This window comes from Cricetulus griseus, chromosome 3, assembly GCF_003668045.3.
Source record: "Cricetulus griseus strain 17A/GY chromosome 3, alternate assembly CriGri-PICRH-1.0, whole genome shotgun sequence".
Classification (NCBI taxonomy): Eukaryota; Metazoa; Chordata; class Mammalia; order Rodentia; family Cricetidae; genus Cricetulus; species Cricetulus griseus.
This window is the reverse complement of record NC_048596.1, coordinates 187,020,171-187,048,112: the sequence shown is the minus strand read 5'-3', so window position 1 is coordinate 187,048,112 and position 27,942 is coordinate 187,020,171. Positions and strand designations below refer to the sequence as shown.

General features: G+C 45.1%; 1 protein-coding gene across 3 annotated transcripts in view; it reads right to left on the bottom strand.

Moving 5' to 3' along the window:
- Nucleotides 1-27,942, bottom strand: part of Vac14 (VAC14 component of PIKFYVE complex) — a 107,659-nt gene that overhangs the window by 66,527 nt on the left and 13,190 nt on the right. For all 3 annotated transcript variants that reach the window (XM_027405999.2, XM_027405998.2, XM_027406000.2), the window contains exons 2-11: nucleotides 27,225-27,375; nucleotides 26,740-26,907; nucleotides 25,398-25,460; nucleotides 24,525-24,632; nucleotides 23,723-23,832; nucleotides 23,392-23,498; nucleotides 22,362-22,496; nucleotides 21,784-21,936; nucleotides 5,711-5,774; nucleotides 149-293 (exon numbers count right to left, since the gene is read on the bottom strand). In XM_027405999.2, coding sequence (XP_027261800.1) covers nucleotides 149-293; nucleotides 5,711-5,774; nucleotides 21,784-21,936; nucleotides 22,362-22,496; nucleotides 23,392-23,498; nucleotides 23,723-23,832; nucleotides 24,525-24,632; nucleotides 25,398-25,460; nucleotides 26,740-26,907; nucleotides 27,225-27,375 — 1,204 coding nt within the window. The remainder of the gene's footprint in view (nucleotides 1-148; nucleotides 294-5,710; nucleotides 5,775-21,783; nucleotides 21,937-22,361; nucleotides 22,497-23,391; nucleotides 23,499-23,722; nucleotides 23,833-24,524; nucleotides 24,633-25,397; nucleotides 25,461-26,739; nucleotides 26,908-27,224; nucleotides 27,376-27,942) is intronic.

Below are 27,942 nucleotides of genomic sequence, written 5' to 3'. Positions count from 1 at the left end.
ACAGGACCTTATAGCACCTGCCACTCTTCTGCTTGCCAGGCTTACTCTAGATGGCCATACCCTCAACACTGAGTATGGGCAGGCCCTGAAAAACCAAGGTGAACTTTAGATGACCACTGGCTTTCTGCAGAACTGGATCCAAGCTCACCTTGCGGGGAGTTTTGATGTAGAGATGGTAAAGCCACTTCAGAACGGCAATCCTGGTCATCATTCCAATGGCTGTGTCACTGAGGTGGCAGTTCAGGACTTGCACAATCCCATCCAGGTGTAGGGTCACTGGAGCCCTGTCAGTGCTGTGAGCAAGACCAAAATGAAGTCTTGAGTTATTTTCTCCCCATGAACTTCAGCACCCCCGGGTATGCACACTCAGAATCACACTTCTACTCCATTGTCCATCACACTGCATTTCTCCTAAGTGATGACAGTGCAGGCTGCATTTTCTGTGTCTTGGGGCCAGGTGGTTCTTCTGCTGTCCACCTATACAAAATGGCCTTTCTTGGCTTTTCCAGGCTATTCAAGTATTCATCTGCACCAGGAACTTGATGGCTGTGTTCCTCACCAGCCTGCAGATTCTGAAGCTCATGTGTTGTGATTCCTAAGGGGTGTGTCTCTATAATGGCTAGGCAGAATGGCTGTTTAATACACTTTGGTGGTCTCCTGGTGCCTGTTTCAGGGTTGAGAGTGGGCAATCCATTCTTAGGGACTAGATGATCTCAGTATGCGACACAGTGACAGAACTCAGAATAGAGCCTTTGCACAGACAGAGGAAGGCAGCCACTGGGCTTTCCCAAGAGTCACGTGGTTAGGCGTTCCTGATGGCTTTTGAGCATTTCAAACTGTCAAGGAGTTGGCAGCAAAAGATAGGCAGGGCCACAGTGGCAGAAACGGTGGCCAGTCAAGCCCTTTATCACTCTATCCTGCTTCTGTCTAACAGAAACACAGTTGCAACACAGATGGGTTCCTACATTCTCTAGTTTCTAAGTCAAAATTAGCATTCATGTTTTAACTAAGCTAAGACATTAGCGTATCAACATACAATCAATAAGATGACCATAAAGATCATTAATGAGATGCTCTACATCTCGAGTCCTAGCCTTTGAAATCTAGCATGCATTTTCCATCAGCATCACATCCCAGGTCAGGGGGCTCTCCAATCCATGTTGGCTCTCATAATTTCTTCACACTCCATTTCTCTCTGCTGATGGCCAGAGCTTCCTTTCTTATATCCAGATCTTGCTTTTCTGAATCACGGGCTGGCCTCTTACAGCACTTCTTCCAGAGTGATGCCTCTAGGTTTGGCTCTCTGGGCTACAGTTGTTGTGGCTAGAATAGCTCTGGCTCAGTGATGAAGGAGATGCCTGTCATGGTCCAAAGCTTCAACAATGCAGGTGGCTACTTAAAGGTAGCTGCCTCCTTTTCAGCCATATTTTGGTAGCATTGTCTAGAGTCTGCAGTGGGTCCTTTCCCCAGCAGCAGCAACAGGTGTTCAGGATGCTGTCTGGGGGCCTGTGTTCGAGGACTACTGCTACAACTCAGCTGAACCAGCCCCTGGCGGTCTCTTCAGGTGGTGCCCACACAACAAAGGAAAGAAACTGGCAGCACTGTGCATGCTGATACTTCAATGCTGCGCCCCTGCTCCCCACCCCCAAGAAAGGTGTAAGCTTCAGCCAACAACCATGAGGCCATGGAGGGGACCTCAAGGTTCATGCATCCAATCTGCCAATGCACAAGGGGCAAACCTGGGTCCAGAGGCAGTGTGAGATGCACCAAGACAAGAGGCTAAGGGCTGAGAACTCATCCCCTTAGCTGGAGACATCCTTGGCTAGCTCAAGGTGAAGGTCACGGGAAACAGCTGCACTCTTATCTTAGTGACTGGCAAAAGAGGGTTTAGGATCCCATCTGCCCTTGAGCAGGCAGCTCTCAGCTGCTTTCTTGGGTGGTGCTGGCTGCTGAGCTCTGCCTGTGCTTGCAGGGAGCAGGGACTGTGGGGCCTTCCTGGGGGCGGGTGTGCTTACACAAAGTGATCAGCTTCCCTCTACTAGGCCAAACCTGAGATGCAGCGTCCTCTGCCCTGGCTAACCCATCATGAATAGAACAGTGCTCACAGGAAATTTAAAATACATTTCTATACTGGTTCCAAAATGTCTAGACAAGTCACTCCTGAGAGCTTCTGAGTTATTTCAAGGTGTCTTCAGCAAGCATTTCTCCTGACGAGTCTTACATGTGCATGCATTACAATATCCACTTGCATGGCACTGCTGCAATTTAAAGCGCAAACTTGCCCAACATGCTTCTGATGCCACCAATTTGCAACCACCTAGTCAGTGGTTCTTTGGGGGTAGCTGTATTATATTATAGCTGCAGTCAAATCGGAAGAAACGTAACTGTAAAGAGAGCTTATGAATTCAACATTGCCTTTCTAAACACACCAGGCCATTACATATTCTTTTCAACCAGCAGTCCCTCAAAGTCAGGCAGCATCGACTTCTAGACTTTTCTGCTGGTTGTGGTACAGGGCAGCCAATCATGCCAGGAGAACATCCTGAGTGGTCACTGATGACAGCATGGCCCTTGGCAAGGTCTTAGCTGTCAGGGGGATGTCCACACACCTGTCCCAAAACCTGCCAAATGTGTCAGAGAAGCCAATGTGTAACCCTTCTACAACTCTCCAACAACAGCTCAACAAGCAAATGCTGGTGCTCTGGAGCCAGATAGACTAGCTTGGATTTTCACCTCATCACTAATTAGCTGGGTGGCTTCCAGCAAGACTTAACCTCTGTCCTGTCTCCTCGTTTTGATGACTGGGATAAGGAGGGTCTTGTGATAATCAGTGAGGCTAAGTGTGACCAAGTGCTTGCTGTCTGCCAGGTATTGTTTCAGGCTTTTCACATACTTTAACTCATTTATATCCTATTCCTCTCCAGGGTCAATGCTGCCACCAACACCCCCCCCCCCCCGCCAGTTTACATACATGGCAGGCAGGATATGAAGTGGGCCCCTTTCTCTCCAGAGGAAGGGGTGCATGTGGTGTGCAGAAAGTAGCAGTGGAGAAACCCTCCCTCTGCTGTTGTCTTGCTCTCCACCATGCTCCCTCCATTCTGCTGTCTTTTCTGCCTACCTCTCCTTAAGGAGGCCTGCTTTCAACTTCCCACAAATCCCCTACACTGTGGAGGGTAGAGAAGTTCAGACCCCTTTGAGTGGTGCTACTTGACTGTCTGTCTACCCACTCAGACAGAGATGTCATTGGTTTACTGAGTGGCTCTCTTGGTGGCTAAGCCTGGGCCCCAGACAGGGAGAGGAAGGCAGCTGTGGTCTCTCAATGCTTTGAACTCCCTGTACCCCAGTCTGATCCCTGACCAGCTAACGGATGCAGAATTTTATGTGGATGTGTGTTTTTGTAGAAGAAGGGTCCATAGCTTTACTAGACTCTCTAAGGACTGGTGATCACTAAGAGGCTAATGACCAGGAAGTCTTCCTCCTAGCCACTGTTCTTAGCTGACCATTTCAGTAGTGCTTCGGGTAAGCAATGCATCCTCCTACAAGGTGGGAGGGCAGGTTTCTTTGAGTCACCCCGAATGACACCATCTGTACAAGTTCAGTGGCCCTGGAGGGAGCAGGTCAGAGGCTCTGAGCATTCAGTCTCTGTTCTCACAAATCCTGGGGCTGCATCCTTCCTAGCACAGGCTGGAGGCCACAATGCTACCACAAGACAATCTTTCTGCTCCAGGGTAGCTTGTGAAAAATTTTCTTGTGTTTTATTTCCCTGTTTGTGTTTTCAAAAGATTGCATTCTGCACTGGCTTCTAAGTGACAGGTATAAACTAAACCTGGTTCCAGCTAGCTGGTTTGTGACCTGAACACAGGAACTGACGTCTCTGTAGGCCCACCTGGCAGAGCATAAGTTTCCAAATGAAAAGTGAGGTAGTGGAAGGTCACGCCACCTTTGTAGTCCATCAGCCATGCACTATCTCTGCTTCTTTCTTCATCCCACTATCACTCTCTGAAGCGTGACAATCCCTATAGCCCAAATTACACTGTTAAGTTAGTCTTTCTGGCTACAAGTGGGAGCACATAAATCCCCTCACTGGCCCTGCCACTCCAACATATGCTATTGGCCTCCAAAGCCTCCATGTCCAGTGCTAAAACCTCCAGAGGGCTCATATATCTTCTACCCTGAGTTCCAAAACTCAGTGTCTAAGCTGGCCTCCTCCCCCAAGGATGCCTAGCACCCACTGGGGCCGCATCTAGAGTACCTGTCACACCTGTTTTTCCTTCTAGTCCAGCTTAGGAATGTACCAGACCACCCTGGGTTTAGCTTTAGCTAAACATCTAGAGGTTTCTCTTCCTGTTCCTCCAATTTGTCTATCCTGTCTATCAGCAAAGCTGCCAAGCCTACTTTTCAAACACATCCACCCTGCCAGTGGATGTGCAGTTTGACCTGCAGTCCCTTCTCCCCAGCTACTCTGACTCTCTCCGAAGTCAATTATGTATAGAGCCACTCTTCTCCCCTTTCCCATCCCTAAAATAGATACAATGATGCTGTCAATCCTGGGACTAGACACCAGCAAAATCTCAATGGTCTGACATCAGGTGGGCACAGAGCCTGGCCCCAGGAGCACGTTGGCTTGACCTCTAATCCTCTGTGGTGCAATCACCTTCCTCTATAGTTTCACTGTCTCCTGGAAACTTGCTGGCTACTTTGTTGTCTCCCATTGAAGTGTGTCAAAGTCGGGGTCACATTTATGATCTGACTCTATACCTCAGAACCTGTGGGGATGAGTCCAGGCAGGTGCCAGAAATGTATGACAAACACATGAAAGTGAGTGGGTGACTGGCAATTACTCCCTGGTTGCTCACTGTGGGAGGCAGCACTGGGGTACACAGTTACTGAATTCAATACTTGTGAGTTTAGAAAGGATGCTTGGGTCTTTAGAGATAGCGACACATTAAACACGATACAGAAGGGATAGCCCGAGGGTCTGAGAAGAGCCTCTTGGAGTGGAGTGGGCATTTTCTCCTCAGAAATGACTGGCTCTTTAGGCCCAGGTTCAATGTTAAGTCTAGAGGAAATCCACTATAAGGGAATTGCCACCCACACAGCTTCAGCAGGTAGGTCAGTGGACTCAGCCCAGGACAGGTTGCTCCCTAGGAGATCCCAGGGTCATCCTGCAGGTTGGAAAGGAAGGGAATGACTTTGCTCCCTGGCCTATGCTGCCCCCCTGTGGAAGCCTGTGCTATGACAGTCATCCTGGGAGAGAAGGCAGAAGTTCTTGTGCCTGCACCTACATCTACCATAGTCACGATTCTGATTGCTGTGCCCTTCTTGTCTTCCATGCCTCCCCTGTGCACAGCCAGTCTTGCCTTGGGTAAGGAAAAGGCTCTGGGTGAAGGCATCTGCAACCTCACAGCCATCAACACACACACACACACACACACACACACACACACACACACACACACACACACACACACGCTGGGCTTTGAGAATGTGTATCTACTGACCCCAGAGACTCCCAATCCTTCCCAAAGGCTATCTGTCCAGAGGAATTGGGTGGAGGGGATTTCCATGGAATCCTTTAGATTTCCTCAAGTACCTCCTTTGTGTACCAGGGACTCCCCAGGCAGTGGCCTTAGACAGTTTTCCTTGGGTCTTTGCTGCAGTCTCTCGTCTCAGAAAGATCTAGACCACTGGCTTTTCACAAACCACTTACCTGGCTGAGGTAAAGACACTGATGCCACTTCCAAAGCTGGAGTCACAGGAACCACCTGGAACTCCTGGGGAGGAAGAGGAACAAGATGATATGAAGCCTGCCTGCTCATTTGTAGAAACAAGACCCTGGTCCCCAGCACCCACACTTCTATTTAGGCCCCTGAAAAGGAAGCCAAGGACCCAGCGCTTCTGCAGGGCCTAAGTCTCGAGATAACAGCCAGGTTTCAGCATTTCTAGGCACAGGGCTCTCAAGCTGGGGACACTCATGCTGAACACAACTGGGACATTTCAGAAGGGTCTGCAGGCCCAAGGGCAGTGGCTGTACATGAACTGGGTGATTTAACACCTCAGCCATCAGGAAATGAAGGTAAGTTCGCAATGAGATACTATTCTGTACCCACCAGGAGGGCTAATGTAAAAAAGAGAAGAAAATGGTTAGGAAGGGTGAGGAGGAACAGAAACTCGTGTGCATTGCTGGTGGGAATGGGAAATGGTGTTGTCAATGTGTACACCAAGTTGGCAGTTCTTAGAAGTTAAACACAGCTATCAGGTGGCCCAGTAATCCTGCTCCAAGAGCTCCACCCAAGCACAAAGGGAACCTGTATCTCACAAAAGCTGCATTTTTATGGCAATGCAGTTACCTAACATAGTCAAATGGTGGGAACAGCCCAAATGCCTATGTGTGGATAAACAAAAGGAAACATTACTAAGCAACTAAAGAGGAACAGGTTACAGAATGGATGAACTTTAAAGATGTGCTGAATCAAAGAAGCCAATTCCAAAAGATTACATACTAAGATTCTATTTAGAGGAAATATCCAGAACAGACAAGTCTGGAGACAGAAAGTAGATTAGAGGTTGCCTAGGGTTGGAGGATTTGGGGGCAGTGAAGTGTGATGGGTAAGGGCTTCTTTTTTGGTCACTGAAAATGTCCTAAAATTGGTTGCAATGATTATACAACTTGGTGAATACATAAAGCATCAATAAAAGGGTTAAAAATGATTGAGGAAAGAATTGTGACCTTGCACTCTGCACAAGTCAGGCAGCATGTGGCCAACTCAAAACCTTTACAATACTTGGCTTTCTGCTGCAGGCCCCAAGTAGAACAGGATTGAGATAATTCCAACCTTTTTCTTTTGGCACCTAATTAAGTTTCCTAAAGAGCCAAGACATTGTGCATCTGGAAGGCTGCCAGTAGGACTCTCTTCTAACCCCAGTCCTGGCCAGGCATTAGTCACAGCTTAGAGCATCAAGGAAAGGAGGAGGGAGTCAGCAGTGTGAGGTGCTCAGATATGAGGTCAGTATCACCAGTCAGTACTGAGCAAATGCAGCTCCAACAGGGTGCACTGCAGACAAAGGACTTTGCAGCATCCTTCCGAAGTGCCTAGCTTCAGGATGCAGTGGAGAAAATGTGAGACAGACTTACATGGAAAGGTGGTCTGCAAAGTGACTGGCCAGTCCTTCACAACTATCACAGAGTGGAGGTGATTTAGAGGACAGCAATTAAGTGTAGTGTGGAGTTGTTTTTGATAGAAGGGAAACACTGGGGACAGTTAGGTTAGGTGTGTACAGTGTCCTACCTACCAAAGTTCCAGACAACTCAGAGAATAATACAAAAGGAGCTCTTTATTCTTCTGCATTTTTTCTGTACACTTCAAGTTATTTTTTAAAAACTTAGGAAAATATATAGACTGTAGACAGTACCAGTCACATGGAGATGAGAAACTGAAGATAAAAGACATTCCATGACATGCTCTCAATCAGACCGTATCAGAAGCCTGGAATTTTTCCAGCCATATACACACATTCAGAGAGAGAGAGAGAGAGAGAGAGAGAGAGAGAGAGAGAGAGAGAGAGAGAGAGAGAGAGAGAGAGAGAGAGAGAGAGAGAGAAAAGCTGTTTGTCTTAGTTTCTGCCTGGGATTTTTGTCATACTCATCTGTCCCCTGTATTCTCCTAAATTGTCAGTGCTTCTCAGTCAGGCCTGAGTTAAAAATTTCTTGGCAAGGATACATGAAGAAAATTTCTCAACCAGACTAACAGGCAAATACCATACAGAAAAACCCTGATAGGCTAACTGAAATCGAAAACTGGAGTCCCCTGCTTTACCAGAGGCCATGTTGACACCCAGAACCTTAGGTAAGCCCTCACTCTCAGACAACTAACACTCCCCCATCCCATCACCACAATCCTGGCCTACAACTCTAGAGGAAGTCCCCTGTCCATGAGAGTCCACACCGACCCCCAGAACTCCAGGTAAGACCCCAGCCTGCACACCATCAATACTCCTTCAGTGCCCTGCCAGCCTACTCTCAACTGCCCCCCCTCCTCTTGTCATCATATCCTGGCCTACAACTCTGGTGGAAGCCTCTTGTTCCATTAGAGGCCATGCAGACCTGGGTAGGCTGGTTGCCCATGGACTGCCCCATTTTCTTAGTGCTTATCCTGGCCCTCCCCTTATCCTGGCCCCCAAATCCAGGGGAGGCACCCTGCTGGACTAGAGAACATGCAGGCCACCAGAAACACAGGTAGCCTGCCAGCCTCAGCACTGTCCCCACTCAGTGTCCTTCTAAATACCCCACCCCTCCTCATCACCCTATCTTAGCCCCCAACTCCTGAGGTGGGCCCCTGGCTGGACCAGAGGCCACATTGGCTGCCAAAACCCCAGCCCCAACTTGGGTAGAGACTTTCCACAAAACCACAGGCCACTCTAGCCAGAAGACCAGAGAGGAAACAGAAACCAAGGGAAAAAAATCCATCCAATAAAGACAAACCCAGAAATCTGCACTGGACCTATAATTACTCCAAATCAGATGCCTAGATGCCAGTGAAAGAACACAATCAACAACAGCCAGGGCAACATGTCACCACCAGAGTCCAGCTATCCTACTGTAGCAAGCCCTGAATAGTTCAATACAGATGAAGCACAAGAAAACAACCTTAAAACCAAATTTATAAGATACTAGAGGTCCTTAAAGAGGAAATGGATAAATCCCTTAAAGAAATCAAGAAAAAAATACAAAAAAATCAGTGGAAATGAATAAATCCCTTAAAGAAAGCTAAGAAAAACAGTTGAAGGAAATGAATAAAACTGTTCAAGACATGAAAATGGAAATAGAAACAATAAAGAAAACACAAACTGAGAGAATCCTGGAAATGAAAAATCTAGGTAAGCAAATAGGAACTACACATGCAAATATCACAACAGAATACAAGAGATGGAAGAAAGAATTTTAGGCATTGAAGATATGATAGAAAAAAATAGGTACATCAATCAAAGAAAATGTTAAATCTAAAAGCTTTCTGACACAAAACATCCAAGAAATCTGGAACACTATGAAAAGACCAAATCTAAGAATAAGAGGAAAATGCCAGGTGGTGGTGGTACATGCCTTTAATCCCAGCACTGGGGAGGCAGAAGCAGGGTAAGTTTGAGGCCAGTCTGGTCTACAGAGTTGAGTTCCAGGACAATCAGGGCTACACTGTGAAACCCTGTCTCAAACAACAACAAAATCCAAAACCAAAACAAAGAAAAGAAAAAGAATAATAGGAATAGAAGACTCCTAACTCAAAGTTCCAGAAAATATCTCCAACAAAATCATAGAAAACTTTCCTAACCTAAAGGACATGCCTATAAAGGTACAAGTTTACAGAACACCAAATAGATTGGACCAGAAAAGAAATTTCCCTAGCCACACAATAATCAAAACACTAAACACACAGAACAAAGAAAGAATATTAAAAGCTGCAAGGAAAAAGGCCAAGTAACATACAAAGGCAGACCTATTAGAATCACACCTGACTTCTCAATGGAGATTCTAAAACCCAGAAGGGCCTGGACAGACATCCTGCAGACTCTAAGAGACCAGAGATGCCAGTCCAGATTATTATACCTAGCAAAACTTTCAATCACCATAGACAAACAAAACGAGATATTCCATGATAAAGTCAAATTTAAACAATATCTATCCACAAATCCAGACCGGCAGAGGGTACTAGAAGGAAAACTCTACCCCAGGGAGGTTAACTAGACCCATGAAAACACAGGAAATAATCAGCAAAACTAAAATAAGGGAAACACACACACACACACACACACACACACACACACACACACACACACACTAATAAAATAAAGGAATTAGAAATCATTGGTCATTGATATCTCTCAATATCAATGACCTCAATTCCCCAATAAAGAGATACATACAGACTAACAGAATAGATGCAAAAACAGCATCCATCCTTCTGCTGCATACAAGAAACACATCTCAACATCAAAGATAATTACCTTAGAGTAAAGGGTTGGAAAAAGATTTTCCAAGCAAGTACCTAAGAAAACATCTGGTATTAGCCTTTCTAATATCTAACAAAATAGACTTTAAGCCAAAACCAATCAAAAGAGACAGAGATTCATTAAAGGAAAGATCCACCAAGATGATCTTTCAATTCTTAACATCAATGCCCCAAATACAAGTACACCCATGTTTGTAAGGAAACACTACTAAAGCTTAATTAAATCACATATCGACCCTCATACACTGATAGTGGGAGACTTCAATATCCCATTCTCATTAATGGACAGGTCATCCAGACAAAAACTAAACTGGAAATAATGGAGCTAACAGACCTTATGAACCAAATGGACCTAATGGATATCTACAGAACATTTTCCCCAAAACACAAAGAAATATAGCCTTTTCTCAGCACCTCACAAAACATTCTCAAAAACCGACCACATACTTGGTCACAAAGCAAGTCTCAAGAGATATAATAAAATTGAAAAAATTGCATCCTATCAAACCACCACGGATTAAAACTGGATTTCAACAACAACAGAAAGCCTACAAACTAATGGAAACTGAACAACTCTCTACTGAGTTACTGCTGGGTTGAGGCAGAAATAAAGAAATTAAAGACTTCCTAGAATTCAATGAAAATGAATGCATGACATACCCAAACTTATGGGATACAATGAAGGCACTGCTAAAAAGAAAGTTCGTAGCACTAAGTGCCTATGGAAAGAAATCAGGGAGATCTCATACTAGCAACTTAACAGCATATCATATCTAAAAACTCTCAATCAAAAAGAAGCAAGCTCACTCAAGAGGAGTAGATAGCAGGAAATAATCAAACTGAGGTCAATAAAATATAAACAAAGAGAAAAATATAAAGAATCAATGAAACAAGAGTTTGGTTTTTTTCTTTTTTTGAGAAAAATCAACAAGACAGATAAACTCTTATCCAAACTAACTTGAAAGGAGAGAGAATATCAGAAACAAAAAGGTAGGTAGATAAAACAACAATGGGGAAATCCAAAGAATCATTAGGTCATATTTTAAAAACCTGTACTCCACAAAATTGGAAAATCTAAAAGAAATAGATAATTTTCCTGATAGATACCACTTACCAAAGTTAAATTAAGATCATAAAAACAATTTAAATAGACTTATAACATCTAAGAAACTAGAAGCAGGAATCAAAAGCCCCCCAACCTGAAAAAAAGCCCTGAGTCAGAATGTTTTGGTGCAGAATTCTACCAGACTTTTAAAGAGTTAATGCCAAATACTCCTCAAATTATCCCACAAAAAAGGAACAGAAGGAAAATTGTTGAATTTTTTTCTGAGGCCACAGTCACCCTGATATTCAAACCATACAAAGATTCAACAAAGAAAGACAATTACAGATCGATTTCCCTCATCAACATAGATACTTAATAAATACTTGCAAACTGAATCCAAGAACACATCAAAAAGATCATCTATCATGACCAAGTAGGCTTCATCCCAGAGATGCAGGGATGGTTCAACATGCAACAATCTGCCAATATAAGACACCATATAAATAAACTGAAAGAAAAAACCCACATGATCATCTCATCAGATGCTGAAAAAGTCTTTGACAAAAATCTAATATTCCTTCATGATAAAAAGTCTTGGAGAAGATGGGCAGTGGGGGTGTATGCCTTAATCCCAGTACTTGGGAGGCAGAGGTAGGTAGATCTCTATGAGTTAGAGGCCAGTCTGGTCTACAGAGTGAGTTCCAGGACAGCAAGAGCTACACAGAGAAACCGTCCTGAAAAACCAAAAGAAAGAAGAGAAAAAAAGAAACTAACGGAAAGATCTCCCATGCTCATGGATCGGTAGAACTAACATAGTAAAAATGGCCATCCTACCAAAAGCAATCTACAGACTCAACACAATCCCCACCAAAATTCCAATGTAATTCTTTACAGACCTTACAAGCACAATACTCAAGTTCATACGGGAAAACAAAAATCCTGTATGACAAAAGAACTTCCAGAGGTTATCAACATCCCTGATTTCAAGCTATACCACAGAGCTATAGTAATAAAAACTATAGTATTGGCATAAAAACAGAGAAGTTGATCAACTGAATTGAAGACCCAAACATAAATCTACACACCGGTGGACACCTGATTCTTTATAAATAAGTCAGAAATACACAATGGAAAAAAAGAAAGCATCTTCAACAAATGGTGTTGATCCAAATGGATGTCAGAATGCAAAAGAATGCAAAATTTATACATATCTATCAACCTATACAAAACTCAAGTCCAAGACCTCAACATAAAACTAGATACACTGAACCTAGTAGAAAAGAAAAGTGGGGGACAACTCTGAACACATTGGCACAGGAAGACACCTTTAATAGGACAAAATGACAGTCTACAGAATGGGAAAATATTTTCACCAACTCCACATCTGACAGAGGGCTAATATCCAAAATATACAAAAAACTTAAGAAACTAGACATCAACAAAGCAAATAATCCAATTAAAAATGGTATACAGATCTAAATGGCTGAGAAACACTTAAATCTTCAACAACCTTAACCATCAGGGAAATGCAAATCAAAACTACTTTGAGATTCCGTCTTACACAAGTCAGAATGGCTAAGCTCAAAACACAAGTGATAGCTCATGCTGGTAAGGACAGGGCACAAGGGGAAAACCTCTCACTGCTGGTGGGAGTGCAAACTTGTACAGCTACAATGGAAATCAGTACGGCAGTTCCTTAGAAACTTAGGAATTGATCTACCTTAAGACCTAGATATACAATGTAGGCATATACCCAAAGGATGCGCCATCCTACCACAAGGACCCTTGCTCAGCTATGTTCATAGTGACTTTATTCATAACAGTCAGAAACTGGAAACAGCCTAGATGCCCCTCAACTGCAGAATGGAAAAAGAAAATTTTCTCTCTGAATACTCTAGCTTGTGTCAAACTGACACACAAAACCAAACAGTACAACAGGCTAGGCTCTCAGTGGTAGGACTGGGACATCAACCCAAAACCTTGAACCTACAATCTGTCCTGCCTGCAAGATGTGCTGAGGTAATGCTGGTGCAGAACTTGTGGGAGTGGCCAACCAATAACTGGTTCAACTTGAGGCCCACTCCATGATAGGAAGTCCATGCCCACCACTGCCTGGATGGGTAGGAACTGGAAGTTGGATGGCCCAGAGACCCAGGGAAAAAAAAAAAAGATTGGCACCTAGCCAACACATCATCAGAGAGGTTTCCTCTAGCAGCTAATGGGAACATATGCAGAGACCCACAGGCAAACATTAGGTGGAGTCAGGGGAACTCCACAGAAGATGGGGAGGAAGGATTACAGGAGCCAGAGGACTTGAGGACACCACAAGAACATGGCCCACACAATCAACTAAGCAGGGTTCATAGGGGCTCACAGAGACTGAAACAACAAACACAGATCCTGTATGAGTCTGAGCTAGGTCCTTCATCTATACCTATGGTTGTGTAGCTTGGTGTTTTTGTGGGACTCTCAACAGTGGGAGTGTGGGGTGTCTCTGACTCTTTTGTCTGCTCTTAGGACCCTTTTCCTCTTATTGGAGTGACTTGATCAGCCTTGATATGAGGGTTTGTGCCTAGTCTTATTGTAAGTTGTTAGGCTATGCTCAGTGGATATCTTTTTTCTGACAGGCAATGGAGGAATCTGGGGGAGAGGGGTGGTGGTGGGCACTGGGAGGCTTAGAGGGAGGGAAACTGGTCAGGATATAATGTATGAGAGAGAAAAAATAAAGGAAGTTGAAAACTGATTAAATGTGGGGGTCCTCTTTCCCTCTGGGCCTGTTGGCCACCAGGTCAAGAGGGGAAAGAGGCAGATGGGGCAACACAAAGCTTTGGCGGTTCATAAGCACAAAAGGAGACAACCCTCTAGGAGACAGATCTCAGTGAATCAGCTTGACTTATTCCAGAGTATAAGGAATATATAGGATTGGGGAGCCTGGGGACAAACCCAAATATGCATGAAATGGCATATTCCTATCACAAGGCTTAGTAGCAGAGCTCCTAATGCAAGTCTTCTCAGTAGGCATTTGTGCCAAGGGTCAAGCTAAAGATGAATCAGGTTTAAGAGACAGCTTTAGATAAGGTCAGACCACCAGGTCCAGGGACATCTTCCAGATAAGGACAGGTAGAGGCAGGAAGTTATGCTGGAGGGAGGAAGCTCCATTTTGCCGAGCTTACCGAGATAAACTGCTAGGCTGTGGGGAAGCTTCGATTTCTGCCCAGTCAGCAATGTCTTCCAACAATTAAAAAAGTGCTGGGAGAAAGCATTTACAATTCATTTCACTGTCAGAACTAACATTCAACATAGGAAACAACCCCTTCAAATCAAGAGAAAAAAGCCAGGCTGGGATGTAGCTCAGTGGTAGAGCATCTGCCTAACATGGATGAGGCCATGGGTTTGGGCTCTGTTGCATGCCCATGTACACACACACACACACACACACACACACACACACACACACACACACTCTATAAACAAACGAAAGAAGAGAACACCAAATGAGAGGAAAACATATAAATCCCTGACAGAGCAGTTTTTCCACTTATGTAACAAATGCTTACATAGCTGCTAGGATGCCTGAGGAATAATTTTAAACAGCCAACAGATGTTAGCTCATTTATTGTGACAAGCCTATAGTGTCAGGACTGCCATTACTCTCATCATAGAGGTGAAGAAAGCAAGGCAAAGTCAAATAGGGCCACACAGCTAGATATCAGGGGGTCAAGGTCCAGACTCAGGGACCTGTGTGGTTGTGCAGCATTCTGAGGAGAGGAAGCTGTGTGGTTGGGAAGTGTAGGAATAGGAGGATTGCAGAGTAAAAAGTTCACATTGAAGAGATGACTAATATTCCCATGGGAGGCTCTGGGAGCTGTGGCTTCTCTATGCTGGGGGTGCATATGCAGCCACTGGCCTCCCTAAGGGCCAGCTCAGCACTATGTGCTCACACGGAAAGTGCCCTATTCTACAAGTCCCTTGCACATGCTGGACAAGTGTTCTATGTCTAAAGCCACACCTCCAGTTCCCTTCCTGCCTTTAGCTGGAATTCTTCTGTCAGGAAGAGCTGTCCCTTCTTTGTCATCCACTCACTCAGTTACTAATATCAACATTATGGAGCCATGGATATTTATTCTGTGAGGTTTTATTTACTTGAGTTGACTTTTAAAAGACAAGGTTTTATGTAGCCCAGGCTGGACTGAAACTGAAATACAAGGAAGGATCACCCTGAATTCCTCAATCTCCTGCCTCCATAGCCCAAGCACTAGGATTACAGGTGCAGCACTACCCCAGCTGTCTGTTAACCAATGGGGATTACCATTGTTCCTATTGTTCACATGTTACCAATTTCAACTTCTTAAAAGTTTTAAAGTTTACAAATAAAACATTTTCTGAAAATTACAAATCATAGGCTTATTCTAGAAATAGCCTATGGTTCTTCTTCCTCCCTGGTGAAGGGGATCTTTATTTTTGTGTTAAATAAGAGTCCCACACTGCCACCTGTCTTCTCTAGTCACAAAAGTGGAGGAGGGCAGGCTTTGGCAGCAGGCCAGGTCTGTTGTGGAGTTCACCTTCCCTATACCATGGTTCACTGGACCTGGAGGCAGGTGAGAAGCAACTGCAGTGAGTGATGGGAAGGACAGACTGAACCAACAGCCAGGATCCATACTCCTGAAGGCCACCCTCCTCATCTTACAGGAACCCACACATTTGTAGATTAAATGTTAGGGAATACCAAGCATATAGCTCAAATTCCCTCAGAGGCATCTCTACTTCCACTTAGCCATCTCTGCATCTGGGTTTGATCCCTAGCAACACAGACAGACAGACAGACGCAGACACACAGACACAGACACACACACAGACACAGACACACACACACACACACACACACACACACACACACACACACAGAGAGAGAGAGAGAGAGAGAGAGAGAGAGAGAGAGAGAGAGAGAGAGAGAGAGAGAGAAACTTGAGAGGAAAAATGTTGCTCTCCTGCAATCCCAGCACTCAAGAGGCTGACACAGGAGAATGCAGAGTTGAACACCAGCTTGGGTGACACAGTAAGGCTCTGTCTCAAAAAGACAAACAGAAGGGACAGAAGGACAGATGCAAATAGATATGAGCTGTCAAACACCTGCTAGGCTATTTAACCTCTTCCCTGTTTGCCTCCTATGAAAGCAGGGTGTCTGGGGCAAACCTCATCCTCATCCTTGGCCTCAAGGCTTCCTGTATGATCCCAGGTCCCAGAATACAAGCTCTTCCTCCATGTTTCTCTTACAGGAAAAGCCCTATTTATCTTTGGAGGTCTGTATCATGTTGGTGGGATTAGAAACTGGCATTTAGAGTCAGGTGGTGGTAGTGCATGCCTTTAATCCCAGCACCGGGAGGCAGAGGCAGGTGGATCTCAGTGAGTTTGAGACCAGCCTGGTCTACAACAGCTAGGTCCAGGACAGCTTTCAAAACCACAGAGAAACCCTGTCTCCCGAGGGAAAAAAAAAAAAAAAAAAGACATTGGCATTCAGCAGCAAATTTGGTATCAAAAGTCCTGAAAGTTTATGAATTTATCCTTAGGAAATAATTGTAGATGTTTGTAAGATTTTTGCACATGAAAATTCTTTTTAGCAAGGATTATAGGATTAAGATGGAATTAGAAGCAGCTAAGTGATTTATGATAGATTGGTTAAATAGATTAGAGCATTATCTATCTATCTGATGTAATGATACAAGGTCACTTTTTAAGGTCACTTTGTTAACCAAAGCTTAACAAAAAGGAGATTATATTATTTGCATTCCCAAAGACAAAAGACATATTTGAATCACCTGTCCATAGACCAGTTGTATTAATATACCTAATTATACAATGCTGGCTAAAAGGAAAAGTCAATATATATTGTGATTTAAAAAAATTGTAGCAGAAACAACCCCAGTATCTGTGCACACAGCAGAAGAAATATCCCTAACATCTACTTATACCATGGAATATTGTTCATCCATAAAAAGAAGTTTAGTACTAATATATGCTAACAAAATGGGGGGACCTTGAAAATATTATGCAAAGTAAAAGAAGCCAGATCTAACTGGGTACATACTGCATGATTTCTGATATATGAATGCTCACAAAAGGTAAACTCATATGGCTGGAGGTACTGCAGAGCTGGGGAGGGATGAGTTTCTCACTGGGGTATGGTGGAAATGTTTTGGAACTGGATATTATTGCTGGTTGTACTACTTTGTAAAGATACTAAAATGACTAAGTTGTACTCTTTAAAATAATGCCAAATAAAAAATAAATAAATTCAGTTAGTGCTGATTAACCTGGAAAAATATGTATTCTTGGTGAAAAATAATTCAAGCTGTAAATCACTCTATTTCTCATGATTCCATCTTTCCGGGTGTTCGTGAAAACAAAATTAAAAATACACAAATGTTATATACATACATTAAAAAAACAAAACACCAGAACCAAGCCAACTTGTTGGCAGTGGTGACTCCTGGGTGGTGCTACTTACAGTAAGTGCTATCCTTCTAACATCATTTCAGGAAGCATGGACTTTCTTTATAATCAGAAGTTTAGAAACAAACATGTTGTTTTAAGACCTCTGGGAAGCTGTGCCTGCCTGTTGCCTGTGTTCCTTCCCCCAGGCCTGGGTACAGTCTTGTGCAACCCAATCCTGGTGTCACTGTAATCCCCACTCAGTAGCTGGCTCAGCCCTCTTCACAGTTGTTTTGTCCTTAAACAACTACTTGGCCTTTCTTCGTCCTCAGCCTCCCTAGCTTCCACACTTGGCTTTGCTGCTTAGCCTTTCCAACGCTTAGTTTCCTTACTTGTTGAGTGGGGTAACCTTTGTCACCTAACCCTTACAGGCAGACCTGCATCTGATTTGCCTGTACTTGCAGGGCCCATAGATGGTACCGACAAATCCAGCTTTGCAAACAGGTGGATTTTACTACATGCAGATAGGGGTTGCCTCAAGATCTCTACTGGAGATCTCTGTACAGCTTCCCTTCTCACTTGCCACTTCCTCATTTAGAATCCAATGAGGAGAAACAAGACAGCACAAGTCCCAGCTGAAGGTCTTGCTATGGGAACAAGTAACCATGCTTTGACTTACAGTGGCTCTGGGGACTTAACTACTCATGCTGCAAACGTGGTATTCATGCAAAAATTATGTGTTGTGTTTTCAGTACAAAGTTTACAAAACTACTCGAAACACCCCCAACAGGCTTTGTGATGAATGGCTTTGGCCAACTGTAGGCTGATGTAGTGTTCTAAATGTGTTCAAATGCATTTTGACTCACAATATTTTCAGCCATTGGGTTAATGGGTTGCAACCTTATTTAAGTCAAGGAGCACCCACATGAAAATAATACTACAGTACCTGCTGTGAAGAGAATTTGTCGCATAAGCAACAATGTATTTTGAAACTCACAGCCACCATACAGGTTAGGTGACAAAGGTTACACCACTCAACAAGTAAGGAAACTAAGCGTTGGAAAGGCTAAACAGCAAAGCCAAGTGTGGAAGCTAGGGAGGCTGAGGACGAAGAAAGGCCAAGTAGTTGTTTAAGGACAAAACAACTGTGAAGAGGGCTGAGGACTTCTGGGCAGGTTGTTTAAATGCCAGAAACAGTGCTGTGTGTTATGGTGGAAGTTCCACCCACGCCTCCTCCCCTATCTCTCTCCAAACCTTGTTGCATCTCAGAAAGCCTGCCAAATGATGACCCTTCTCCCAGAGATGCTCAAGAGCACTTCTATAGGGTCTTTAAACTGCCTCTCAGAAAATAAGACTTGTGGTTTTTCTGTCTCCCTTTCCCGTCTCCTCCCTGGGTGGCTGGAAAGCCATCGGGAGCCTTGTATCCATTAAACATGGGCTTTTTCTTTTTCTTTTTAATTTTTTTTTATTTAATTAGAAACAAGATTGTTTTACACGTCAATCCCAGTTCCCACTCCCTCCCCTTCTCCCCTATTACGCCCCCAACTAATAACCTACCAATCACATATCCTTTCTGCTCCCCAGGGAGGGTGAGGCCTTCAAACACGGGCTTTTTCTAATTTGGTTTGATTTGGTCTGATTTGGATTGCTGCATTGGTGAAGAGGCTTATCCGGTATAGAAACTTTTCACTGTGACACCCAAGACAACCAGGGAATTTTTTGGGGGGATAGAGTGGTGTCAGGTCAGGCATATTGAGTGCTGCAAGAACTCAGTCAGGGAAAGGACTTTGCACTGAATAGCCCATAAATGGCAGGGCTGATGAGAAGCTGCAGGTGGTCAAGACTTGGGGCAGAGGGTACAGAGGACGGATTGGCCTGACTGGAGGCTCTCTGCTTTGGGAGGAAGAATCAGCTCTGAAGGGTTGGGTCTGGACATGCACACATACAAAGGGGCCAGCCTGGAGGTGCACTATGAGGAGCATGCTACTGTGGCTCATATGTGGAGCGTGCTGCATCACACACAAGCTGAGCATGCAGGAGAGACTAAAAGAGGAAGACCAGGCAGGAGATGCCAGGCAGCCATGTGGTCCTGGCCAGAATAGTAGGAGTAGAACATGAATGAGAAAGGATGGGACAAGCTTGCCCATTGCCTGGCTGGATTATCTGTCTAGTGGTTTGCTAGGACTCTGTCCTGGGCATCCTGGAAAAGACTGATTAGTTATAAGCCGAGCAAGGCTGAGAATAATTATATAGCTGTCAAGTAAGATACTCCTGTTTCTAGAAACCACTATAAAGTGTGCTGTTCATCTCTTACAGTGCTGTTTATGAGGTAATGAAATCCAGGTCAAGCTGATAATATGTACCCTGGTTTAGGGCAATGTTCTCTTGAGCAGACCGATACTTGAAAAAGGCTTTGAAGAACTAGTTAAAAAGATAAAGAATCAAATCTGGGCCTCCCACATGACAGGAGAGAATTCTAACACTGACCCACCAATGTACCAGCTCACAGAGCACTTTTTAGCTGCTGCCATGACCCACAGAGTGGATCAGCTCCTCTCCAGGGAGCTCTGCTGCCACATAAGCAGACAGGGAGGGGCACAGCTGCCTACTCCTTATACATAGTAACTGAAATACAATTCACATCACGAAATTTTGATTAATATAACTTTGCCATTTTAAGTATATAATTGGTCCAGGTGGTGGTGGTGCACATGCCTTTAATCCCAGCACTTGGGAGGCAGAGGCAGGCAGATCTCTGAGTTCAAGAGCAGCTTGGTCTAAAGGAGCTAGTTCCAGGACAGACTCCAAAAGCTACACAGAGAAACCCTGTCTTGAAAAAAAGTATATAATTGGGTGGTTCTAAATTCAATCATAAATGTGTATAGCCATTGTCTACTTAATTCTAGAGTATTTCCAACATCTCCCAGAGAAACCAGGATCTGTCCCAAGTAGTTCCAGGACCTTTCCCTACTCAGTCCAATCAAACACTATTCTACTTGCTGACTGGGATTCACAGACCCTAACTTTCATGTCAAGCTGAAGCCAAAAGCAAGCCAAGCAAAAATAAGGAAGAGAAAGTTATCCAACACAAATAAATAATCAAGATGTGGACTGACACATCATTTTAATTATGTGTATGTTAAAAATGTAAAAGATATGCCCCAAATTTGACATTGCTCATATTTGGTGCAGGCAATCCTGCTGCTTTGTAACTTTCCCCTACTGTGCAAATATTCTAAAATGAGAATCATAAAACAAGGAAAGCAAAACAAAAAGCTCACACACCAGCACAAATTCACAAACTATTACTGAGACTTCTAGCTTTTAGAAAGAGAGCTTTTCCTGTGCAAGGTCTTCATTAACTTACCTAAATTTTCTCTTTCCAGGAGTTGTCAAAAAGTGCTCAACCTGCTGAATTGGTCACAGTCAAACCCCAGTCTCCCTCATGACAGGTGAGCATTCTACCAGTGAACTACCATTTTGCTCCAGCTGTGTGCTGTTCTGCCTCCAGGTGTTTTATTGCTCTGGTGATGGCACAGCTGAAACCTGATACCCAAACTCAGGTACTCTATCAGTCAAACCCACAGAGGGAGGCCCTGGGACCTGGATTAAGGCTGTCTGCTGTTTTAGCATGAAGGGAGCAAGCACATGCTATGATTATGATGGTTCTTTTGGCTCCAGCTGTAGGTTTCAGACCCTGCTCTGTCACCTTTAGACATATGCACAGGGTTTGCATCCATTTATTTTCTGATTCACTGAAAAGGAGGGCATCCCTCCAAAGACAGTCAGAGACACTGATGACAGAGGTCCAGGAGGGCAAGCTCCATCTCCAATCGGCATAAAAGTGGTATTCTTTATTTTACAAGCCAACAAGTAAACACGTAAAGAAAGCCTTTGAAAGGACTGTTTAAAGGCACTGACTTGTGCAATGGAAATTTCTAGTACTTAATAAACTAGCATTTTCCTGACCCATCCTCCCCGAGATGTCTAGGGCAGGGAGGGCCAGATGCTGAGAATCAAATGAGCTGCACATCTTGGTGCTCCTGTCATATTCCCAACAATGACTTGATAATGGCTGAACCCAGGAGACCAAGAGCAATGTGTAATGGTCTTTAAGGTGGCAAGAATGAAGAGCATGGGCTCTGGGTGCAGATGAAGAGCCTGCAGGACGGGGCCAACAAAGTACCTGCTTCACTGGGCAGGTACCAAAACCAGTCAACATCTGTAAATGACACCACAAGTTTAGTCCCAGGACCTCTGTTTCCCCAGCAGCAGAAGTGAGGACTCTGACATCAGGGTACTCACCATTAGCTGTCCCCTCCTGCTTTGGCAGGGAGTCCTCAGGGTTGGGTTCTGTCTGCCTCTGTGCTACGGGCTTTGGCTCATCTGGCTCATCATCCTCGGGAGTGACCAGCTTCATCAGGCTCTGGTTACACACATTGGCCACCTCCTTGATGCCTGTCTACTGATGTAAGGGGCTGCCCTGTGCAAACAACTCCTAAAGCCCAAGGCCATCAGTTTTCCCGGTCATGGGCTCAGTCCTCCCCGAGTCCTGTTCTTGCTATATGCACCCTTGTGAGATACTCCTCTTCTCACAGGTGATCTCCTCTACTGGGATCTTTCCCACCAAAGTACAGCAGAATGAGCTCAGAGGGGTGGAAACTTGGTACATGGGATTGCTGTTTCATTTATGGAAGTAAGCAAGTGAGAGGACTGGGGACAGCCAGCATTAGTCTCGTGTCCCTTGCTTTCCTAAGCCACACTCCACTCCATCTCCTGCTTCCTAGATGCTAGACCATTTGAAGGAGTAAAGGAGCCAAAGGGAGTCCCATCCCACTCAAGGCTCCTTCATTTCACAGTCTCCTCTCCATAGTGAAGGATACTTTTCTTGCGGTCATCATAGGCCAAGCAGGGCAGGACAGCAGTCAGGATCCCAGATGAGTAGGGCAGCATTACCCGGCCCGCCAGCTGGATGAACTCCCGCATCCAGCACATGGCTGTCAGCTGAATCAGGTCATCTGGAAGGGGAAGTGGTGGCTTTTAGAGGGGCTGGCACATGCATTGGAGAGTTCCCTCCCATCTACCATGAACAAAGGCTAGGCCTGGAGGTTGATGAATCAGGGGTTTGACTGTTTCTAGCTATGTGAATACAATACTTCCTGGGCTCTCTGCCTTCTAAAGGTGAGTCCAAGATAGGTTAAGAGAGAGCAATAATCTTCTGCTGTACAGCCATGATGCCCTACCCTCCCTGGATCCATGCCCCATTGCAATATGACTTGTGTTTCATTTCTAAGTGGAATTCATTTTTCTATCCTTAGATCCAGAAAACTGGCTTTTCTGGTCAACAGCATGTAGTTGTGGTGATGGTATCTCTGGTTCAATCATAGGAATCAAGAGACCTGTCTATGTCCTATCTCTCTTAGAACCCCGCTGATGCCATCCAGCCCCATGACCCCATCCCAGTCAAGGGCCAGATGTGTGAGACCATCCCAGACCACCTAGTTCCAACTGACCCTACAACTGGCTTCAGGGGCATGATTAGATCCAGCCTGGCCATGGGAGCAAAACCACCCAGCTGACCTGTAGGCTAATGGTCAGTAACATGCAGCTGTTGCTGTGACTGTGCTGATAACCAACAGATGCTGAGGGAAAGGCAATTCTGACCTCGAAGGATCCTACCTTTACCTAAGGCAAAACATGTCTACAGGATCTTCCAAGCATGTAAAAGGTATCTGTCAAAGAGAACCCAGATCTCTTCCTTACCCACAACCATCACCCTATTGCTTCCAGGTCCAGAGTCACAGACAGTGCCTCTCCCACCTAGGCTCCCTTTTGCCACACACTGAAGCTTGCATTTGAGAGACAGCAGCTTCTGAGGAGACATTAGTGACTATAGGGCCTCTAAACACTCACCGGTGGTCTGGCAGTGGATCACCAGGATGTTGGCCATCTCAGCAAACTTCACACTGGAGGGGTTCTTCTTAATTTCTTTCAAGAATTCTCCAAGAACCACCTCACACCTACCAGTGAGAAAAGGAGAATGAGCTGGCATGTCAGCCCATTTCTGCTTGCCAGGAGGACATTGAGCAGAGAAGGGAAGATAGGCTCTCCACTCCTCCATGGGGAAGGGTATGGGAAGAAGTAAACCATGTGTCCTGGTCACCAGGACACGGAGTTGTATGTTACCATGGGCACCCACAGGGATTATACTGAGTGGCAGCTGCCTGCTCCTTCCCGCACTCACATTTTTCGAATCTCTTTGCCATTGTCACCCAGGATCTGGAAGAGCCCATCCAGGATCTCCGGCAGGTAATCCAGCAGGTTAATGTCCGGCACCGACACCAGAACCAGGATCTGACAGAGGGGGGCGGTGAGAGGGAGAGCTGGGAAACCCGGCTCAGGTACAGAGCCTTGTCTTGTACTCTCTTCCTCTGGGACCAGCAGTGAAAAGGACTGGGGGCCTGTGTCATACACTACAGGGATCTATGGTGGGTGGTGCTGGCAGCCATCATTTTTCTGCTCAATGTGCAAGGAAACAGGAGTTTGACTCCAAGATGATTTAGATGCTGGGGGAGAGAGGGGGTGATGGGGAAGGCTGGGTGAAGCTAGGAGGCTAGCAATGGTGGAGCTGCTGGATGCAGCACTATGGGCTTCAGAGATCCTGGGCATTTTCTAGGACAAGAATCTCATCCATTCAGGGGCAAACAGGACGGGCAGTGAAGACAACATCAGACAAAGTGTTTTTGTTCTTTTGTTTTTTGAGACAGATTCTCACTATGTGGTCCTAACTGGCCTGGAAATGCTTTATAGATCAGGCTGGCCTTGAACTCAGGGATTTGCCTGTTTCTGACTCTTAAATGCTGGGATTAAGGGATGTGCCACTATGCCCAGCCCACAGTGTTTTTGGTGATGAGGTGTTTGAAGGTTATTAGGTGATACACAAGGTGGTATCTCTTAGCTGAAGGAAACACTTGTGTATCAGAGCTCATGTGACTCTACCAGAGACTCCTGGCGGCTGCAAAAATCTATCAAGGACTGGACCTTACCCACGAGATGATGAACTGCCGGGCGTATTGGTTGTTGGAGTAAATCCTCTCCCGCAAAAGGGGGATGAAGCCCACCAGGTCAAACTTGTTGCTTTCTGTCACAATGTCCTGTGGATCAAAGCAGTGAGGTCTATGAAGAGCCTGAGCTTGGCTTGCTGTGCTGCTGGTCCTGGGCTGACTTGAGGATAAGGGAACCATGGCAGAACCAGAGCCAGGGAGAAGTCCTTGAAGAATTGGTACTGCCACAGGCTCAAAGCCAAACAAAATGATGAATGGTGAGCAGAGAAAAGTCAAGAGACCAAATGAATGGCAAGACCCTACTCTGAAGTCTGGGGCAAAGTCCAGTATCCTGTCATGGGAGGCTGGGGTGGAAGTCTAACTCCATTGTTCTGGGTGGGGAGTTAAGACAGAAGATTCTGGGCTGGAGATGGCTCAGCAGTTAAGAGCACTGGTGGCTATTCTTGAGGACCTAGGTTTAATTCTCAGCACCCAAATGGCAGCTTATAACCAGTTGTAATTCTAGTTCCAGGGGATATGACACCCCTCATTATTTCTTCAGTGATCAGTCACACAGGTATATAGACATACACGCAGGCAAAGCACCTATATACATAAAATAACAAAATAGATCTAAACCCCCTCCCAAAGCAGAAGATTTTCATTTAGGGGGATGGCACAATTCTGTATTTTGACTGTTGTAGTGACACAGCTCTATATAGTTCTCATGGAAAAAAACCGCATACCAAGCAGTAAGCTTTAATACATATGTATGAATATATATGTATATGAAAAACATCTTCAGTGCCAGAATTTCTACTCTACACAGACAGAGGAATAAATTCTAAAAATAAAAGAGGGACAAAGTAGAAATACCTTTAAAAGTCGGTCTAGAAGTTCAGATCCACTTTTCACATTGGGGTCTGGGTCAGCAGCCAACTACGAGACACCAAAATAGAGAAACAGAGGCAATGTTCAGTCATAGTGAAATGGAAGCCAGAGGACTAAAGCAAACCAACAGCCAAGGTCATGGTGCAGATTAGAACACCAAGTGGTGTCTTCCCCAGTACCTGACCCTGAGAAAGGTAGGGAAGGTACTAAGTCACTCAGTTACATTAGATTTTCCATTTGTTCAGGGACAACCCTGCTTCCCTGCCTGCAAACTCTGCTGGGGTTCTCAGGTCATTCTGTAACTGGGCCAGGCAGATGTTTCCATTGGCTGCTTTCAGGGCATTCCCATCTTAAAAGGCTCGGTTCTCTTTCTCACAGGGCACTGAGGCAGCAGTGAGGGTGGCATTTAGAAATGTCCCTGTTGTTCGTTTTGCAGGAGTTACAGCATGGCTTGGGAGGGAACTCCTCCAGGGTGAGGGGAGGGCAACTTACCAGGGCAAAAGGCATGAAGAAGAGCAATAGGGACCCTAAAGCTCTATGGTGGATTACTCTTTAGCACACCAGGGAGATTGTAATCACTGTCCTTACAGGGGACAGCCTGCACTGTGGAGTCACCATTATCATCTTTGTCTGGGAGGTTAGTGCTTCTCAAACTACCAGCTTTCACTTTGTGAAAGTATCAGTCTGCCCTTAATGTGTACAGCAGGCTGATACTTTCACAAAGTGCAATGAAGATGGACAGAAACATCAAGAATATACAGATAAAAGTCGATGAAATATTAGATTCAGACAGTATTTGTCCCTTATAACAACATGCTTATCTGCTCCACTTGCATCTGGGCAGTGTCCCAAGCTCTCAGGGTCCTAGAAAGTCAAGTTAGCTGGGTGGAAGACTCTGGGCAGCCACAGGATACCCTAGAGGAGTTCTGGTGAGAATCCAGTGAGGATGGTGTACCAAAATCCGGAGGCCTTGAACCAGACCAGTGACTCACTCCAAAGAACATTTGCCAGTCAAGCTGATGGGACAAAGGGGTATACTATATGACACACCAAAGCCTCCAGTGCCACCAGGACTGATGAAGAGGTGATAGAGAGGCAGGAGAGAATGAGAAGCAGAGATTTTTCTGTTCCTGTTGTTTTTTTGTTTGTTTGCTTACATTGTTTTTTTCTCTATCCCCTGTGTGTGTAGGGGTGTAGACAGGATGGCGCAGCAGAGATTGGGGGATATGGGGGGACAGGGTGGTGAACAGAATTGGGGTGCATGATGTGAAACTCCCACGGATTCAAAAAAGAAGTTAAAGAAAAATTTAGCTTAACCAGAAGTTACCTTACTCAGCCCGTCAAACAGCACATTGAAGTGTGGCAGCACAGCGCCTCGGGCCACTTTGACGATGTTGTAGAGGGCCTCGCAAGCGTAGTAGCGCAGCCTACTGTCTGCATCGTTAAAGCAGGTCAGTACTGGCTCGATCAGCTCCTTCAGGTAGAGCCCTGAGTCCTGTAATGAGCAGCAGGAGGACTAGTCAGAAGGGCTAGGTACCCGGCTTTGTAGCCAGCAGTGTCAACTGATGGTCTGGTGCCTTGGAGGGCTGCACTAGTAACGTTTGTCCTAAGCCAGCCTCCCAGAAGTGGGACTACACTATGGGGAGATGGTTGCAAGGCCACAAAGCCATGTTTGCTGGCAGTCCTATGTGGGGGAGGATCTTGATAAAATAAAAGTATGCAATAGCCCTGCTGGGGCTTGGGTAGGAAAATGTCTGGATTTCAATCAGAATGAAGTTATTCCTGGTGTTATTCCCTCAGGAGGAAACATACCTTGCCCAGGGCGATAGAGCAGGCAGCCAGGCCAATGAGACCCCCTTTCCGGCTGTGGGGGTGCTGGGACAGGGCAAACTCCTGAGACAGGGTCTGGATCACGTGTTTTATTTGCATGGTATTGTTCTGGGCCACAAAGTCCCGCACCAGCCTGGAGAGAAAGGAGAGAGGGGCTATAGGGCAGGTGAAACCAGACTATCCCTGCTGCCTGGGCTCTACAGAGATGACCTTTACAAGAGAGGACTGGGGTCAGCCTCTGTGGGCAGGTCTACCCAGGGTTTCAGTTTCTCTTTGTATATAATGCAGTGAGAACTAGCTCACTTCTAGGCATCTGAGAGGATGTAAATTAATGTCTTACCAGGAATCAAAAATGTAATTTTTAAAAAGCCATTACCTATCTTTATCAAACACTTGCTCAGCTTTGCACCCATGCATCCAAGGATCTGCATCTGTGCAGCAGCATCTGGCTCCAGCCCAGCGGCAACATCCAAGCACACAGAAACTTGTTGCAAAATGAAGTAGTGCTACACAGAAGCAGAACATGTTGTCTATGTCCAGGAGGAGTACAGAGCAGTCCCATTTGAGACATTATATAAAAAACACTAACAGGCATTTCCTAGGTAAAGAAAGCCAGGTGTATTAGTCCATTCTGCCTATTAAAATTAAACACCAGAGCCAGAATACTTATAAAGAGAAGAGGATTGTTTAGCTCACAGGT